Consider the following 20,303-nt stretch of genomic DNA (forward strand, 5'->3'; position numbering starts at 1 on the left):
TTAAGCCGATTAAATAAATAAATATCTACTAAAATGTGTAAAACCGTTATTGTTTATCCACACATACGGTATGTGTATTATAGAAAATAACAGCACTGCATAAAAGATTATACGTTTTTGTTCAATAGCCGTGTATCTAAATCGCGAACAATCCAAAGCAATATAACCCGTGTTTCTGTTTTTTTTTTTCAAACACATAATTGTCTATAAAATGCCGCAATTAAAATTACTATTATCGATCGTCTTGATCAGTTTGCCGGTACCACTGATAATGTGTCGACCCGAACCATCAGAGAAAACCGACTCAACGTCTGAAAACTCTTACACCGAGGACTATGTACAAGTAAAATGTAAATGTTTGCATTACGGACTTGCCCATATGCGATTGGCCTTGCTGGCGTTTTCAATGACGACGGTTGAACCGTGTACACTTGTGGGCATACTTACTTGGAACAACGGTAGGCAAATGATATCTATGTTGTACGATTTACCAGATGTGCAAATTGGCTCGTTGTGGACGTTACACTTGTACACGGGAATGTTTAGAGGTTACTATCACAAGGAAGTAGATAAGGAACACACGGCTTTGGACCTCGCGAAAAGAATTTTCGAAATACATATTTATGTTACCGAAAAACTGAAGTCCGACTGGGACGATACCGGTTGTCTGTTTTATGAACTGGACGATTGGTGCCACCGGTGGCTCGCGGGAAATCCTAAGCCCGACTTCTCTGGAATAAAAGACATGGCCAGGAAGAATAACCTGGAGTTTCGGAGTTACGCCAAAGAAATAATGAAATCAATGGACCGAAACCGGTACCGGATGACCAAGGCGTGGACCGCGTCGTTGCTAATGAAAAATCTGTTCTTGAAACGATTCTGGGTCGATCACAACGTGAAATATGTACTGGAGACTTGGTACGACATGGAAGTGAATTTGACCGTCACCAATAAAACGCTCAGGGCGGCCTGGAAGAATGCGGCCAAACTGGCATGGGACACCGATAACCTGGGAAACATCAAATCGTTTTACACGGTGCATTTTGATTTTTTCAAAATCGTTTTTTTCCGGCTCACGTGGAAACACCTGTTGCACATCGAACAAGTAGAAAGCGATTCGCCCGTTTGTTCGCAATACGCACAACGATGGCACGAGTTGCTACGGCAGTTCGGACTTGTGTTACGCATCGAAAACGATCCTCAAATGAAGGATTTGCTAGAAGCTCTCGACACGCTCGCCGACCAAAAGACAACGGTAGCAAACGTGATAGGCGATTTAAAAGTAATACTGCAGATTAGCGGCAACTCGATACAGTGCAATGCGACCGAACCGATGGTCTTGGACCAGGCGACAAGAGAAAGTTTTTCGCGAGACCTGTTACTGGCCAATGGCGAACTGGTGGAAATAAGTTCTGAGATTTCCGCAAACGCTTTCATAGACTATCTGAAATTTGTATTCACCGGAGTTGATTTCGGCGTCATTCGGTCGCTCATAGATTACATTGATGAAATCAACCAGGGGTCAACAAGTGGTTCAGATCAACTTGGTTTCGAAGATACACGTTAGTCGTCTAGACAATATAAACGTTTTCTGAATATAATGATTTTTGACGCTGTTAAATTCCAAATAAACATTTGTAATTAGTGATTAACAAGTTTTATATTCCTGTATCGTCTGGTGTCCCTCTAGTGGGTCATCTTTCCCATCTTTTGTTTTTAATATTAATTGTTATAGACATCTAAGCAACTACATCTTCGCTGGATGATTGCATCTTGAATGAGCGGATCTACACCAACTAGGTTCTTAATGCACTAGCCATGGTTTAATTTAATAATTATTACAATAATTGTATAACACGTGTAGTTTTAAGCAGGGTAATAGAAATGGAATGTCGCTAAATTTTAATATGATATACATTATGTATATTGCTATTTACATTGTATAGATGTCCGGCGGTGCATGGGTTGATTGATAGTGTACACAGCTCCAGTATAATATAGTGCAGAGTTTGCTCATATCAGTCTTGGACGCCGGTAAAATAAAGCGAGTGGATTTAATTTTAAATTCAAACCAAATTATAACTTATCGACGTGCAAATATAATATACTCAACAAAACAGGAAGATTACCTATTAACAAAATGACATAATTCAAACTTGTCCCGGATAAATTATTTTTTTAAATACTTCTTGTATTATTTTATCACTTAATAAGTAACCGTACTCATATCGCATTAAGAAAAACATTGTAAAGAAGTTTATTTCCTAAAAGGATAATATTTGATTTTGCACGTTCTATGTAGTTGTTTTGTGTGTAACTCGACAAGCAAACGCGACCAGAAAAATATTTTTAAAACACCATTGAGGTCAGCACGAAAAAACAATATTGCCAAAACAATTATTTACTTTTAATGGTTTTTATTATCGTAGTTTAGCTTCTTGGGTGTTTTCGGCCACTAGGACCAGCCCGTCACACAACCAATTCTTCCTGTCAGCTGAATTCAATCTTTCCCTTAAATAACCATGAAAATGTCTCATCGTTGGCTGATGGTCTGTATTTTATCAGACAATTCTCTTATAAGTTGCTATACTATATGTATTTATAGTACAGCCATAATTATTATAAAATATAATTTATTTTCATTAAAAGACATAAGTCGTTTTCTCTTATATTATATTTTTGAGTCATAAATATTACATTGACGGACGGTGACTATGAAAATCGTTTTTATTTTAAAAGGAAATATAATTTTATGTGTGCCAAAAAATGCTCTAGTCTTAGGTAAGAAATAATTTTACGATAAATATCTAGTTTATACATACTGAACAATAACTATTGTTTTTCGTGCATATTTTCAAGTGTAAGTACATTACATTAACCAATGTGTCTTATGGGCAAATAAAGTGTGCGTGTCGGATAGTCTAAGCGCAGATTGTACTCTAGTTTATTTGTGCGAGGTGCATTTTCTATAAAAACAACGTGTACAAATTGAATATAATATGTTACTTTATGTATACAACGTTTACCTTGCAAATGCCTTAATAGCACTGTAAGTGTTTATACTTTGCAAAAACTCATTTTTCTACGGTCTTACCGTTTAATCAAAACTTACATATTTGTTTTAATTTAAAAAAAAAACCACCGATGCACAGCCGGGAAGGTTAAAGGCGTTCAGGAATAAATTATTTTCTTTGATAGTAACATACTCATTTTCAAACAAACGGTTCGTTGGGAAGCTGTGGATAGAAAATAACTATTCATTATACATTTTTTAGGCTACCCTGTTATTGTACAACGAAAATAGTTACAGTCTACTTAGGCTTGAAGTGATAATACATGCAACATGCTTTAGTCTGCTGGCTCTTGAATAATTATTATTTCTGATCTATAATCTCCTTGCGATATATGATGATAGTGTAGTCTTAATTTTATGTTGTGGTCAAATGTTTTTTAATATTTGGTCTTAATCGGTTTACTGGCAACTCTCACCTGATCAGTTATTTTGAATAAATTCAACCAATCATTTAGTTGTGCTCGTTGTGAAATTATTTTCATTTATTAAGATGACTATTTGGTTAGGTACCCATTAAAAAAAAAAAAATATCAATATATGGATTTGTACCTTTTATGGTTATCTCAAAACAACATGACTGTACATCAATTTATCTATTATGTATAAAATATGGCTGTGAATAAGTAAAAAATAAGTTTATACGACAACCAAATAATTTAGGTATTTAAAGCAAAGGGAACAATTATTAAATAATTCCAAAATGATGGACAGTGGAGTGTGGACTACCGACTAACACAATCAATTTTAATTTTTTTAAATGGTCATTGGCGGTTCCGTTTTGTTGAACTGTTCGATTGTATAATTTATAAAAAAAATAGTGAATTCTAGTTGACTTCTCTTATTGTATATTTATTGAATAGTATTGATTTCTATAATATATAAATTGCAAAAATAATAGCAAGCTTTCTTGTGATTACTATGTATAAGAAAAAACTCTGTATGGGGTTAGTCGTTACAGTTGAGTAGAGCTATGTTGTTATATAAAAAATATTGTATTATATCTAAAGTTTGTAAAAAAGAGTGATATTTGTTTTGTTTTTTTAAATAATTGTTGTAATTTTAAAAAAGGTTCGAAAATTGGTATTTACTCGATGTCTCTCTAAAAGGATGTTTAATTTTCGTTTAATATTATTAAAACACAATTTTTTATTATAATTCTTTGCTATAAAGCTAATACTCCTTCAAGTACTACTTAATAATGCTATACTTAGTGAAAAGCTACTCAAATTTGCCCTATTTTAAATTACTAATAAAATTATAGTCATTTTTATTTTTCTTATATAATACATTAATTTTTTTCTACTATTCAGTCGGCTAATTTGCTTTCCAGATACATCTGTTTCCGATATGCCAGCCATTTTTTTTTCTCTTCTTCTATCATTACTACTGTTGCGGCTTTCCTTTGTACAGCGCATTCTTCAACGGATAAGCCGTAATAGCCGCAATGATTTTCGAAAAGTTCACCAAACGCTTGTAAATCTATGTAGTCTTAAACGAAAAACAAAATCAAAATTTCAAAGGTGAAAAAATATAATTAAATTCTATGTAACGTGTGTAGTTAATGTTTACACATGTGTTCCAATGACTGATCCAAGTGTCTCTGTAAGTACTCCTTGACGATTTCATAGTCTTTTGGGGTGTCTCCCATGTAGATGCAAAATTGAAGCGTTGTAATCCTATCAACCGGTAGGTTATTTTTGTGTTGGGTGCTAATCCAATTTGTACAATCCATGAACACATCTTCTATAATCTAAAAATTGTTTATCAGTACAAAGTTTAATTCCATAAAAAAATCCGATTAAACACAAGTCTTATATTTTAAATTAAAAAAAAAAAATTATTTTATTTAGAAGATATTGTTTGTGTTGTTTGCATTAACGGACACCAATAATTAATTATTAATCAATGAGTGAAAGAACTTGATATTTACCAATTTATAAAATAGTAAAATGTATATATTTTTAGACTAAAAAAAGTTTTAAGTAAAACATTTATCATATTGAATACATTTTAATAAAATGATTGAGTTATGATTCTAACTATAATCTGCTATAACAATATTTAAACAATTATTTGACAAACAATACTAAAAAGTTATTTCGATTATAAATGTGTATTACAAGAATTTTATTTGTAAGCCTTTAAGCTAATATGATAATAATAGTTTCCTAGATAAGAATGGCTATTTAGGAAAACACTAACCATTCTATTATTTAGCAAAATATTGACAAAACCTAATAGTTTTAAAAAAATCCTATGAACTACCTTAGATTTCTGTTCAGGATCAGCAGAACTTGATGCAGCAAAACTAGCAGAACATGAAGCTTCAGGTTGGTCCGAATCCATACAGCTAGCCGCTAGGATAAAATCCTAATAGCAATATCAACACAATTGTTCAACATTAAAATTAAAAGATTCTTTTTAATTATAAATATTTATGACAAGAATTTTATTTGTAAGTAAATAGCTAAGACAATTATAGTTTTCTAGATAAGAATGGCTATTATGAAAAACTTTAACCTTTATATTATAAAAAATTCAGCAAAATATTGACAACAATCTAATAGATTTAAAATAATAGTATGTATTACTTTAGCTTCACTTTTATCTTCGGCTGAATTTGAAGCTTCGGGGTAGTCCGGATCCATACAGCTAGCCGCTAGGATAAAAAATAGTAACAGAAAAGAGAACTTTAAAAACATTGTACTATCCAATCAAGTATAAACTAGAGTTAAACTGCGAGACAAAACGAATGATTTTTACCGCCTTTGAATATAGAATTGACAAAAAAAAAAAATGCTGTCAGTGCATAATTATATAAAAAATAATTGCTATTAAACTTTTTAGGTGTAGCATTATTATTTAATTGCATATTTGCACAACTTTATAAATAATTACACAAGTATATTTGCAGTATTAAAACCATACAAACATATCGATGCCTTTGACGAAGATGTGTGAAGTGTTTTTTTTTTTTATAATTTTATAGAAAAGAGGTTAGAAATTGTGTATTGCAATAGCGTTGCATATAATTATCAAGACTATGAATCTCTGGGTTCCCATATGTATTTCAATTGTGTAGATGAATATCGGTTATCTATTGACATACATTAGCATCTAGTGCTATACTTTTATCATTTTTAAAATTGGGAAAATCCCGCTTAAAAGATCTTCCTGGATAATTATTGTGTCTAACCTTGTCATTCTACGAAGTTGTAATATATTACAAAATAGGTAATTTTTTTAAGAAATAATGTATACAATTGGAAACAATAGCGCATCATTTTTGTTAACAATTATATAAATTATTATTCCATATGGTTTTTCTTAACATCTTATCGTATTATAAATATCAAATATTAATTATATTTATATATTAATAAAAATACAAATAACATAAATATTTTAAAGAGTAGTTTTTCGTGCAAAGTATGGCTGGTCATCAACAACAAAAAACAATAACTGATAATTACTATTATTAGTCTAACCAAATTATTAGGGTTTTTTACTCATTTTTTGGTGGTTGTGCCAATCCGACCCCAAATACACATTTTCTGCAATAATTTTCAACTAATAACATCATTTCGCTCGAATTTGGGTACTTTTTTTGTGTGAGCACTTATTATAATAGCTTAGAAAATCGATGGTTATGCTAGTAATATATCATAAGTTGGCAATATTCTCGAATCACATAATATACCTTTTTAGGATTTGTATACACAGATGTGTTAATATGTTTTTATTTCTACCTCGCTATATCATTTGATTATATTTTACAATACAAAATATACTAAACATAAATCCCGTTGAAAATATTCAGAAAATGACTATACACTTAAATCTGTTCCTTTCAAGTAATGTGTAGACATATGTTCATTTAAATAACACACAAGATAATATACTAGGTTTCTTTTTTTAATTATGCTTAACTTTGTACACTTTTAAGACACGTTTTTTAAAAGCCTATAAAAGGACCATGATTGATTATAGCTATTGTTAAGTTTTGACTTGTGTGGGAAAACAATTATTTTTCTTTAGTATTCTAAAGATTTTTTTTCTAAAAATGGGTCTATAGTTTTATATACGGTTTTCTTTTTTATTGAATAAAAACCAAACTAAAGGGGAAAATTACACTTTGACGGTTGTAAGTTTGTTGGTCAACAAGCACCTGAAGTATATTTGCATTATATCTTTGGTTATCATAAAGGGGGTAACAACGACAACAAATTATTACAGAAAAAACAATCAACCCCAATCGCAACCAACCTAATAGTAAAAGTACAATATTAAGTATTGTTATCCAACTTATATATATTCCAACATTGACAATTTCCAACAAAGGTCCTTTATTCAAAAAAAACATATAATTTAAAATAAATGTATTAAAGCTAAAGCTAACCGATGGAGTACCTACTTGTTCCTGTCGTGCCTCACTTCATTTGCACCCGATAGAGATTTTGAAAGTAATCTTGATTTTTCTTAACATTTCTTTTGTATGCCCTTTAGTTGTGTGTACAAGTAGATATACTTAAGAGAGTCATGCGGTTACTTAGAATCGTTTATTACAAATTGTTATTGATGGATTAGTCAAAAAGGGCAAACGTGTAGACATTTATAGTTTTTTTTTTTCGAGAATTAATATCCGGCTGTTTAGTAAAAACAATCTGTATTTTCATTACTCGCATCTAACCGGCTTTCGCAAAGCTGAATTTTCACACCCTTACAAGTCAATGCACATGATAAATGATACGAAGGTGTGGCAGCGAACACGTGGGTACATACGGCTGTCATTACGTGCTACGATGAGGATTTAAAAATAGTGCTTAGGTGTATTCGTGCATGACTATACGTACTAGATAGATGTGTCTGTAATCAAACAGATCAAACCTGACCCTGTGCGATTAACACAATTGTTTTACTTACCACTGATTGAATAAAAAAATATTTAATCGTTACTGTTTACACGGAACACATACATTTGTATGATTAAAAAGCTCATTTTAACCGTTTTCTAATCTTAAAATATCTCACACATTACAGTATAGTAACCAGAATTGAACAAATTCTTATTCTTATAATTATTTCACAACTTATTGGAATCATTTTTTATTCGAATAATTTGTTTACTATTAATTAGAATAAAAACTGTTTTCTTATATATATATATATATATATCTATAAATGTGTACTGGTTTTATTTATTTTGTAAATGTAGTATATAATATTACAATTATATAAAATAATGTTTTAAAATATAATTAATTAAAAAAACACTTACAAACTACTTGAATATGTTGTTAAAAAATTATTCGAATAAATAATTATTTTGGAAATTATTCGAATAACTTCTACTCGAATAATGATTTATCTAGATGATTACTTAGATGACGTTTATGATGCACAACTCTGACCACAAGTACAGAATTCTTGTAAATACAATAACATGAATTAATAAAGTTTATGAGTATATATCAAATGGCTTAAAGGTCAAAAGTTATAAGTCCCAAACACTTAGTTTTACAGGTGAGCAGTTTAAAGTTTTTCAATTTTTTTGACTAACTGTTTAAAAATTATTCGAATATAATATTACTCGAATAATTATGTTTGGAATTATTTGAATAACAAATTATTTGTATAATTGTTTTTGAAATTATTCGAAAAACTTTTAATCGAATAATGTGTTATCCAGATTATTCAGTTAACGTTTTATTCGAATGGTGCACAACTCTGTAACATGATTTCTTTACTCGACGATGGCATTGGGTTATAAATCAATATAGATTTTGTCATAATTTTAGTCGGTACTTCATAAAAAAAAACAGTTGTAAACTTGCTTTTATCGTGTGAAAAAAAAAAGAGCCAATGTTCGATTGAACCACAATATTGAGTATAACTAGGCCATGCGGCCACCGAGAGGGTAATTGATCAAACTTTTCCAGGGCACGACCTTATCCTATTCGAAATAACACATACACACTACAATCGCGAAATCGGCGAGGGTATAGCAGGCGTACAGGGTTGGCCGCGCCGCTTTGTGGCTACGAAAAAACATACCAAAATAAAAAATAACTTGCGCGCAGCTAAAAGGAATTTATTTATGCGATACTTTTGTTGGTTTTTGCTGTTGTAAGTTTGTCGATTTTTTTCCAAATCGGCGGAACGCTTCCACTTTTTACGGTATTTTTTTTTCTCTACGCATTTTTACCGTCCTCGAGTTTTGGTCTACCCTATATTATTGTACCGTCGAACCCTTTGAATCCGAGCTGTTTGGTCACATTGAAAATAACTTCTCCACGTGCAAGCGGTCGCTGTGTATATTATCATCTGCACGTTTGACCTTATTGACCGATCCATCAATCCGACACCACGGTTGGGGGGACAATACCTCTACTCTATTTAGCCGGTGTTCAATGGTCAATGAAAACATGGCACAAGGTAGAATATTGGGGTTTACTCGAACGTTTTAATTATGTACCTATACCGAATTGAAATGAAATAATTATTGGACGCAATGGCCCGAGCATTTCGCGAACGATTTAGGAGGCTCATCGATTAGGTTTGCCATCAGTTACCGTTCTGCGACCATTAAAAAATGCCGGTAATCCTTTGGCCGAGCTTAATAATGCGATTACGTCACCGCAATTTGTTATAAATGCAGCCGAGTGACGCAAAATTACATAACGCAAAGTAATTAGACGGGGGGACTTAGAGAGGAATACATTTGAGAATAATAGCTTTAGCAGTTTACAAAGTGGCGCCCGAGTAGAGAAGATGGAAAATGTTTGAAGCAGAACAACACCATACGAGTGTAATAATAATTACTTAATTAAATCATTATGTAAGAGAGAGAAACCGTAAAATTATGTTAGACGTAACTACCGCCAATATGATATTAAAACGAATGGCAAGCTTTCAAACATGTATAAAAATGGAGTTCTTCAAAACTAGTGTTATCTAACAACTGAAGTAATATATACTGGTTATATATCTGTATGTTTATTGTTTAAATTTTTTTTTTTTAATATTCGCGTTGGTAAATTAAAATCCGTATGGTATTAACTATTATGCAGTAGAAAATAATAAAAACTTCAACGATAACATTATAATAAGGTATTATAAGCTGCTTAATATGACGTTGATATTTTTTACACAATTTGTTCGAATAATTATTTTGGAAATTATTCGAATAAAAAACTGTATATACTGGTTTTATATATATTTTGTAAAATTATAGTATATTATATAATATTTATACGAAATATATTTAAAAAAAATAATAACTTAAAAAAAACACTTACTAAATATTTAAATAATTTATGTTTGAAACTATTTGAATAATTATTTCTGAAATTATTCGAATAACTTTTACTTGAATAATGTGTTATCTAAATGATTATTTGGATAACGTTTTATTCGAATGATGCAAAACTCTGACTACAAGTACAGAATTATCGTACAAAGAGTAATATGAGTTTAAGAGATCACATATATCAATGGCTTAAAGCCAAAAGTTGTAAGTGCTAAACACTTAGCTTTACAGGAGAGCAGTTAAGAGTTTTTCAAGTTATTGACTATAAATTGATTTTAAGTCCATTTGTTAATAAGTCCGGACATGTTATATATTATTTTGTCCGCTTAATATTTAGGTGACGATCAAATATTTATTGTAAGTCCTATGAGTAGTAACTTGTGAATTGTATTTAGAGAGTTAGGTACCTATTAGAATGGTAACGGTGGTGCAAGATGTTGTTTATAAAAAGGTTTAACAAACGCTGTGGCGCGTTTAAGCCAGAGAAGACAGATAACACAATAATATCATCATGTACATTGTGTGTTGTTTATCTTAAAACGCGTTTCAAGTGTGTCGATAAAATAATTATTTCTAAATATCCGATAAGGAGCGCATTATTATTGCTTTATCATTTGAAAATTTAGAATAGTTAGCTACAGCTGTGTGTCTCGTGCGATTTGGTGTGAAAAATGTTGTTGTTGTACTGTTGCTTGTAAATTTTGAATACACAAATAATTGTTTTTTTTTCTTGAAATTTGCATATTACAGTTGGTACATTAGCCAACGCGCTAATACCGTGTTTTGTATTCTCTGTATATTTTTGCATTTATTTATTATAACCATTTTTTTTTTTTAATCGATGGCCCTGACCGTTTCCGACTATGCCGTCCTGGGCGTTACTCTTCTCGGGTTCGTCCTAATCGGGCTGTATTATCAACTCACCGGCGGTAAACAAAAAACTACCCAGGTACGTAAACGGATAATAATTATATTTTTCGATCAATAAAATGTTTTGTTATTTGTTCACACATCTAATACTACTTGGTTCAAACAGATTAATTACCGCCGGTAGGTACGATTATTAATTTCAGCGTTGTTCCGCCTAACAAACATAATTATTTTATATATTATCAGCTAGCCGGGTACATAATATTTGTATATGTTTAAAATAATTTCTGACAACACGTGAGTCGAGTGTTGATAGCGAAAAAAAAAATATTCATACAGGTTGTCGAGATTAAATTAAAAAAACTCAACGAGCAGAGATAATAATATTATACCGCCTTGTTGTGTCTACATTTTTTTTTGTTATACCACTCTAAAGTTACACATAAAACATTTCAATTTCGTTTTTTTTTCTATGCCTATAATTCGGTAACGACCAATTTTCATAATTATCTTGTCAAGTCTCGGTGTTGTACATAATATGTTAATATTTAATAATAATAAAAATATAGTTAACGTCTCATCTTCTGTTATCAATTTAGCTAAATAACACGGTTTTCTTTAGATATTTGTCTAGGCATTTAATTGTAATTCGGAATTCAAATGAATTGATAATTTCTACAGCTCGATATTTGATTTACATCACAGCGAATAAGTTTGTTTTTCAAAATACTACTACTACTAAAACCATAATCCAGTGTTAGATATAAAAGTTACAACGAATAGTCAAACTGAGTATTTGCACTACCGACAAGCTCGAGTTGGGTTGAATTTATTATCAGACTTGTGTTTTTTCATAGAGTTTTTGCTTAATTTTCGATACGAGCATATAATATTTTTAATTGTTTTTTTTTTAACAAATATACTCATTGTTTTTGTAACCGGGGGAGGGGGTGAGGTTAGGGAAACCGTATGGCTTTTTCTAAGGAATAGCACCACCTGTCCAGAATGTCTGCCAATAAGGCTATACTAAAATATGAATAGGCACGAAATTCCAAGTGTAACGTGGCGTCGTGCCACGAGGGTGTCTTGGGTTTGAGCTGTTAAGGCAGTTAATCTGTTAAAATCTCGGCGAACTTAAAACTTTAGCGAACCCAGTACGAATGTAACGTCACGTTTGCAACTTGGTCCGACTTTTTTAGGAGTATGTGTTGGGCGACAAAAATTTATCAATCATACCAGTGGGTTTCTCATTGATGGTGAGCTTTATGTGCGCCACTTCCATGTTTGGACTGAGCGCTGAGAACTACATGCGAGGAACCCAGTTCATGGTCATCAACGCGTCCAACATCCTGGGCACACCTATCGTGGCCTATTTGTTTTTGCCCGTTTTTTACAAACTGGGATATCTGTCCATTTATCAGGTTATCACCGTTTTCCACACGACCGTCTTACAAAATGAAATTCTATTGTAATTAACTTTTTAAAAAAACACACGTTTTAGTATTTAGAAGAACGTTTCGGAAAGGCGGTCAGAATAACGACGTCGTTGGCATTCAGCTTGCAAACAGTCTTGCGCACTGCATTGGCACTGTATGCTGCTGCTCTTGCCGTGGAAGCGATTACAAGCGTACCTCAGGCCCTGTCCATGGCGGTGGTCGGTGCCGTTTGCACGTTTTACTCGTCGGTTGGCGGCATCAAGGCCGTGATCGTTACTGATCTTTTTCAGGTAGTCGGGTCAAGTATAATAACACATTTTTTTTTATGTTTATCGCAGTAGGCCTCGACTTAAAAACCAAGGCTTTCTTTACCGGTAACGGTATCGCCATCTCTGAGAAAACCGTTGTAACTATTTAAAAACAATATTGTTTGCACACATAACAATATCGACATGTAGGGTTAGAATGTAGTGTTCTAAATTTTAAGGAAGTTTTTCTAGGTTTATTCAATTTTAAGTCTTGTTGAAATCAGAGTTGTGCATCATTCGAATAAAACGTTTTCTGAATAAACATCTAGATAACACATTATTCGATTAAAAGTTATTCGAATAATTTCAAAAATAATTATACAAATAATTTTTTATTCGAATAATTCCAAACGTAATTTTTCGAATAATATTTCATTCGATTAAAAGTTATTCGAATAATTTCAAAAATAATTGTATAAAAATCATTTTTTATTCGAATAATTCCAAACATAATTTTTCAAATAATATTTTATTCGAATGAAAAATTATTTGTTTAATTCTTTTTGAAACTATTCAAACAAATATGTATTCGAATAAATTCAAAATCAATTATTCAGATATTTTGAAAGTGCTTTTTATAAGTAATTATTTGTTTAAAACAATATTTCGTAAATATTTATTATACACCTACTACGTTTATAAAATATAATATAAAGCCAATATAATATATAGGAAAAAAGTTTTTTATCCTGATAATTTCAAAATTAATTATTCAAATAATTTTTCAATCTAGTAATGTTTTCCATCGAATAACGTGTTATTCGAATTTGCACAACTCTCATTTTAATGATAGTACTCGGTATTAGGAAGGATAATAATAATTTTCAACGTTTTATGAAAATAAAGCAATAATAATTGTCAAAATATTATTATGTTTTTACATATGAACTAATTAAGTATACGGTTTACTACTACTTTTATACGAAGCGATTAAAACGTTTTGAAACTTAATAATACATCAAATAATTCCAAGCGGTTAGAAATTCATTAAATGCCTATTTAATTATCTTTCATAACGACTTAATAGCTTAAAAACAGTAAAGCACCGTTTGATTGACAAAACGGTTAGGCAAACCGCTTGTTAAAAAGCAAAACAGTTTAAATGGGTTTTAGTATAAATTATAATGTCATCAAAATATTTGTTACTTATATTAATAACATTAAATTCTACTTTGTTGCTAAAAAAAAATAATAATTATACTCAAAAGCAATTTTACAATTAATTATATATCTTTTTTTTTATTAAGCTAAACCAATGTTATTAAATCGCAATGATTTATAAGTAATTTTTTTTTAATGTGTTTAGATTGTGATTCGTATACATACATGGTGATCAATAATAGTTTTTCTTGTTTTTTTTTTTTAATTTTACAAGCCTCGATTAAACATGGCGCCAACAAAAGTATAAATTTGTTTCCACATTTTATTTGATCGTTAAAGGAACGATTTTTAATGTACACAGAGTTCTTATTTTGCCCATCTCTTATGAAAAATAATTAAATTAAACAACTATATTTTATGTTTTAGTCTATACTCATGTTTGGAACTATTTTTGCTGTTATCATCGTCGCAGCTGTGGAAGTAGGCGGAGTAACGGAAATTTGGAACATTGCTAATCATTATGGCCGTATCGAATTTGACAAGTAAATCAAATTGAACAATTTAAAAAAAATTACAAAATTTCCATAGAATAATAAAAGGAGAATATTATTATCTATGCTTAAGCGTGACAATTTCTCGATAGATCAATTGATTTTTTTTCTGTGAATTTTTAAAGCATAGTTTTTTTTTTGTATTTTCAATGAACTATTAAAAATGAATGTAGTTATGGAAAATGTAGTAACGCTTAACCGCAGATAAAGCTCTCCTCTGTTTATTGTGGAAATTTAGCGATTTAGTGATAAAAATTCCAAAGCCTTTTGGTATAAGTATTTTGATGGGAAAATTTGTAATTTATTTTATAGAAATGACTGTGAGAATAGTTTAAGCTGCAAGCCGTAAGGAATAAGTTTATAATGGTTGAAAATTAAGAATAAATCCAGATAATCTAAATTACTAAATTGTATAATGCGCAAAATCAATTTTAATGTAAAAGCAAGATTATAATTTATATTCTCCATAAAAAGACTAAGGGGTTTTAAAACTTTATGCACAATATCCGCAGATTTATTAATTAAAAACACTTTTTTCCATAAACAGTATTATAATAGTTTAATGGTCTTTACTTACCTTGTTTATAAAGATAAATTCTAGAGATTTATATAAATAAAGAAAAACCATATTTAATTTTTTTTTTTGCATAATGAGACGCTATACTATAATTATTGGCTGGTGTAAAAAAGTGTGACAAAAAAATGAATTAGGGTAACGTTTATTGAAAATACCTTTGTAGATTTGTAAATTTGATATTTTTCGGTCTGTCACTTTATATAACTCAGTCGCTGGTAAGCAGGGTATATAATAATTAATACCTAAATCAAATGTAGTATTGTGTGTTATGTAATATTATTTAAAAAATGCTGTATCTTGACCGAAACTCTTTTTATGACTTCATAGGTGTAGCACTAAGGTGTAAATTGTATAATGCTTTTGGCTAGTGTATTCAAATGGTAAATTTATGTATTATTTTTATTAAAAATTAGCTTTTAACATTTGTAGTTTGTTTAAAATCAAACGAGTCCTTAAATCATAGTTCAAGGTACTTGAGCTATTAACCTTAAACATCACACGTTCTTTGGCTCATCGAAAATTATTAATGTAGTTTTCAGTTAGACCCGACGGTCAGGCACTCGTGGTGGAGCTTGTTCATAGGCGGAATGTTCACTTATGTCTCGGTGTATGCTACCAACCAGGTACAAATCCAACGTTACTTGACCATGAAGAATTACCAAACGGCGGTCAAGACGCTTTGGTTCAGTTGGCCGATCACCGCATTCCTCTCTCTGTCCATGTGCTTTTCGGGGCTGGCCATATTCGCCATGTACCGGCACTGTGATCCGATTAAGTAATAAAAACACAATCGTTCATCACTCTATTGCAGCCATGTGAAGTGCATTTTACACGTTATCCGATTATTTCTTGCGGTTATTGATAGGTAACGATTGTGCCGTTGCAGAACACACAGGATAACGACCGGCGACCAGCTGATGTCGTTGTTTGTACTCGACACCATGGGATCTATTCCTGGATTAACAGGACTCTTCTTGGCCGGAGTGTGCTCGTCTGCGTTGTGTTCAGTGTCCGCTGCGTTGAACTCGCTGGCCGCTGTCACCCTAGAAGATTACATAGCTGTGAGTTTGTACCATAGAGTAAAAAATATGATATAGATCTCTAACATTACAACATATACATGTGTCTGTGTATCCGCTTGTAGTGTGAATACTTTGAATTTTTATCTTTAATCAATTTAACCATTCATTTAAGTCAACTGGTCAGAACCAGAAACACCGTAGCAGACGTATAAAGAAATGAAACTCCAACTCCATTTCCATTTCCGTCCCCATTCCCATCCCCATCCCCAACCCCATCCCTTTACAACAGCTTGCGTACGAGTCCGCAACCACGGTACACATTTTATCTCTAATCTCGTATCTCTAATATTTCATCTCTTATCTCTGTGACGGACAAATTTTTCTTTAGTACCTGACATAGAATATATACATATTAACAAAGTCAAAAATCCTAGCTACCATCATCTGTGTAACTTATCCGGTGTCTAATTATGAGTGGTAAGTAAAAATTGTTAGCACTTTGTGAATAGCTCCAAAGATAGCCCAATTTGATCAGGACTAGATTTGATAATAGATGTACGACTTTCGTGTAAATTTACTAGTACAGGTGTGCATTAATGGAGAAAAAGGAAGGCTATTTGGATGTTGTGTTGGTTCGGTTTAGCTTTGACTCTGACGATAATTATTATCGCTATGTTTTTTTGATCGTTTCAGCCTTTTGCAAACGGCAAGATGACCGATCAAAAGCGAGTGTATTGTCTCAAGGCGTTAGTGGTCTTTTACGGCGTCATAACAATACTGCTGGGCTTCTGTGCGCATTTCGTTGGCCCTTTGTTGCAAGCTTCCATGACAATATTCGGCATTATCGGCGGACCAATACTGGCCGTGTTCACGCTCGGCATACTCGTGCCGTACGTTAACCAAAAGGTAATATGAAGACAAAAAATAAATTAATAAACTGTGTCTTGGGTCTAAAAGGGCTAATCTGAAATTTTAGAATGCCTACGCTCAATCCAGTCCAACAAAAATCATAGTTGTAAGTTTATTATTTAAAAAGTAATAGTTTTTAAGAGCGTGTGAAAACTTATAGTACTTTATGTAAAATTAAAACCTAAAGCTCATTTTCCAAGCAGAAAGTGACAATGGCCCTTCTTGACCAAAGTCACAGGTATAATTCACGAGCACGTACTTGGATTTAAGCAGGAATCTGAATTCTTATTTGAATAGGCTACTTTTGATTGATGGTAGGAGGGTTGAGGAAAGGGTGAGGTAGGTAAAACAAATACTTTTTTAGACACATTCTAATATATATGTATAACGTTTACACAAAACATGTGTTCAAAAATAACTTACGGTGTCTCCAACGTTTGCAGGGATCGTTGATTGGCTTGTCGGTGGGTCTCGTGTTGCTGTTCATCATCGGATTGGGCGGTCCGAAGCCGCCAATTGAAAACTTGCCGACTTACACCAATGGATGCACGAGTGCCATTGCTTATAACGATTACCACAATTTTCCGTCCACGGATTCGCCAATGTAGGCATTTACATATTTAATTAGTTGCAAGTTTTTGCATCGATAGTTGTCAGAAGACAAGATAACCGAACAGAAAATGAGTGTAGCGGAGATGAACATGATAAGATGGACGAGTGGAGCGACTAGGGAGGACAGAATAAGAAATGAATAGAGTTGCATAGGTCGTGGGAAAAACGAGAGAGAACAAGTTGAGATGGTTGGGTCGTTGTATGAGGAGAGACGAGGCAGAGACAGTGAGAGTTGATGTGTAGAGGGAAAGAGAGGTTAGTAGCTGGGGTGGCCAGCGCCAAGTAGTTGGGAGTGTAAGGCTAAGATGGTAAAGTCGAAACTTTGTAGGGGGTTTTGCTTTGGTCCAAAACGTCTGGAATTAAGCAAACCACTTGTAATTTCACTGTTATTTTCGCAGGGTCGCCGATCAAAGTGATTATTTGTACATATACAAGATAAGCTACATGTACTATATCGTTATGGGGTTTTTCACCACGGCGGCGGTGGCGTTGATGGCCAGTCTGTTCTTCGAGCCCGACGTCAAAGATCTCCAACCCATTCTGTTCTCGTCTTTGGTGTCCGACCGGTTGATAAAAGCCAACGGGGTCGAGCACAAAAGAAAAGCGAAAACCACCAGGTCGGTGTCGTTTTCCAACAAAATCGAGACGTTTGAAATGTGAACGTCTTGCAGTGGCCCCACCGACAATGGGAAATCGTTTCGTGTGAAATTACATTACCAACATAAACTTACCTTATAAGGTACCTGTACATATATACCTTGGAAAAGTGCAATCGTACCGCACTAGTCACCAGCAGTTGGCAACAGGTGTTTTACAAGTTGTGTGAACTCCAATCGCCAAAACCTTTCACTTCAATAATATACCTAGTATTATATCAGTACAGGTGATCACATTTTAACGTGAACTACACAATATGGCATAGAGTTTATAATAAGATATATTTTTTTTTTTTTGTACATAGTGTTTTTTAAACAATATGATCTAAATTGTTCACAATTGAGATCACATTTGTATAAAAACACTATGAAAAAAAAAAATGTAATTAATTATTAAACCCAATGAGATATTGAGTGGTTCTCGATAAAATCTTTATTGATAATGTACTTTAAATACATATTTTTCAATTGTAAACAACATCATAGTATTCATGAAACCGTCTATAACGTAATATCATATTTTATGTTTCTTAAAGTTTAATTATATGCAGTGGCGCAACCGGAGGGGGGAGTTGTGACCCCTGGAAGGGGTTTTAAAAATATATTTAATGTTCTAGGGCAACACGATATTATAGAATGTTATGTTACAGAATTACAGATTACTCTAAATAGATAGTCTACACTCATTACTCCACATGATGTACAAACCCTCCCCCCTACTTGCGCCACTGCTTATATGAAATTATATATTATAAGTATAATACTCGGGTCTAAATGGACCAATCTCATACTTTTGGTTGAACTTATATAATTTTCACAATGACCTAAAGTAGTATTTTTGTTGTTTTGATACTAAAAATAAATAAAAACATTTTTAATAACGTCAATAATTGTAGATGTAGGTAAATTTCTTGTGTTTATCACAAAACTGTTAGTTTCTACACCATTGTATTTATTTACCCTTATGGGGTTTTTAGTGTTATGTGTATAATTGTCCATAAATGTACTTAAACGTCCTTATATTATTATTATTTTTTTTTTTTTAGTATACTAGGTAATAATACCATGTTTATTGTATTTAAATCTTAAATAACTTGAAATTTATCTTTAGTCGTTCAATCTGTTATTGTATAAACACAACTCGAAATTTGTTTATGTCAATAATATATTATTTTTATTAAAACAATTATTATTATAAGTAGGTATTGATCGTTATTATATGTATAATAATGTTTCCAAATGGATATAATATTACATTAAATACTGTATACATAAGTAATAGGTATATTATTATTATTATTATTCGCACTTACGCATGCACTTATTAAACTATTACAGTATGTTTAAATAATATATAATAATATTGTAAGTGTCGGATCGTACCAACCTAAATATAAAATATCTTAACAACAAAATGTTATTTAAAACAGTTTTCTTTTTAACCGATGAACTATTTATGTAATATAATTTATTTAACAATCAACATAAAAAAGAACATTTTCTAATAATAATAACAAAAATTAAAAAGTAAGTTATCTTGTTTATTATTGACTACGGTAATACATTTCAATTAAAAATATTTAATAACAAAAGAAAGCTAACAAAATTGTATATCTACTAAAAACCCAATAAAACAACAATAACACTAGATAGTATCTAAATAATAAATGATATAAAGAAATAATATTTTTTTATCACAATATATATATAAATATATATATATTATTTAAATGCTATTTTACGCCAATGTCAATATTACAATGTAGAATCAGTTGATGAAAATACTCGAAGCTCCGTTTAAATAATCCTATTTATTGTTTAATTTAATCTATTCTATAATTTAGGTTTTTTTTTTTTTTTTTAATTAAAGTATTACACA

At 31.6% G+C, this 20,303-nt stretch overlaps 2 protein-coding genes across 2 annotated transcripts; one reads left to right on the forward strand and one right to left on the reverse strand.

Annotated features, from left to right (window-relative positions):
• Positions 1-3,782: 3,782 nt before the first annotated feature.
• On the reverse strand, positions 3,783-12,949 carry LOC126839256 (uncharacterized). The gene is made up of 5 exons (XM_050574443.1): positions 12,489-12,949; positions 5,665-5,732; positions 5,339-5,443; positions 4,643-4,823; positions 3,783-4,561 (listed from the first exon to the last, which is right to left on the reverse strand). Exons 1-5 carry the CDS (start codon positions 12,532-12,534, stop codon positions 4,380-4,382), a joined length of 582 nt encoding a protein of 193 aa, XP_050430400.1. The 5' UTR covers positions 12,535-12,949; the 3' UTR covers positions 3,783-4,379.
• On the forward strand, positions 10,994-19,695 carry LOC126839255 (putative sodium-dependent multivitamin transporter). Its single transcript, XM_050574441.1, has 9 exons — positions 10,994-11,331; positions 12,452-12,673; positions 12,754-12,978; positions 14,524-14,639; positions 15,758-16,000; positions 16,112-16,286; positions 16,941-17,153; positions 17,600-17,760; positions 18,167-19,695. The coding sequence occupies exons 1-9, from the start codon at positions 11,224-11,226 to the stop codon at positions 18,426-18,428; spliced, it is 1,725 nt and encodes a 574-aa protein (XP_050430398.1). The 5' UTR covers positions 10,994-11,223; the 3' UTR covers positions 18,429-19,695.
• Positions 19,696-20,303: the final 608 nt, after the last annotated feature.

The sequence above is a fragment of the Adelges cooleyi genome, unplaced genomic scaffold (assembly GCF_023614345.1).
Source record: "Adelges cooleyi isolate 19-005CV unplaced genomic scaffold, UGA_ACOO_1.1 ACOO_flye_CR_arks_rails_tigmint_CR_PRNA_30, whole genome shotgun sequence".
Taxonomy (NCBI): domain Eukaryota; kingdom Metazoa; phylum Arthropoda; class Insecta; order Hemiptera; family Adelgidae; genus Adelges; species Adelges cooleyi.

Coding starts and splice junctions, on each gene's coding strand:
- LOC126839255 (XM_050574441.1), top strand. CDS start 11,224: ATGGCCCTGACCGTTTCCGACTATGCCGTCCTGGGCGTTACTCTTCTC. Junction 16,287..16,940: donor CCCTAGAAGATTACATAGCT/GTGAGTTTGTAC, acceptor TGATCGTTTCAG/CCTTTTGCAAACGGCAAGAT. Junction 17,761..18,166: donor CCGTCCACGGATTCGCCAAT/GTAGGCATTTAC, acceptor TTATTTTCGCAG/GGTCGCCGATCAAAGTGATT.
- LOC126839256 (XM_050574443.1), bottom strand. CDS start 12,534: ATGGAAGTGGCGCACATAAAGCTCACCATCAATGAGAAACCCACTG. Junction 5,733..12,488: donor CATCAATGAGAAACCCACTG/GTATGATTGATA, acceptor TTTTTATCCTAG/CGGCTAGCTGTATGGATCCG. Junction 4,562..4,642: donor TCAGTCATTGGAACACATGT/GTAAACATTAAC, acceptor TTTTCGTTTAAG/ACTACATAGATTTACAAGCG.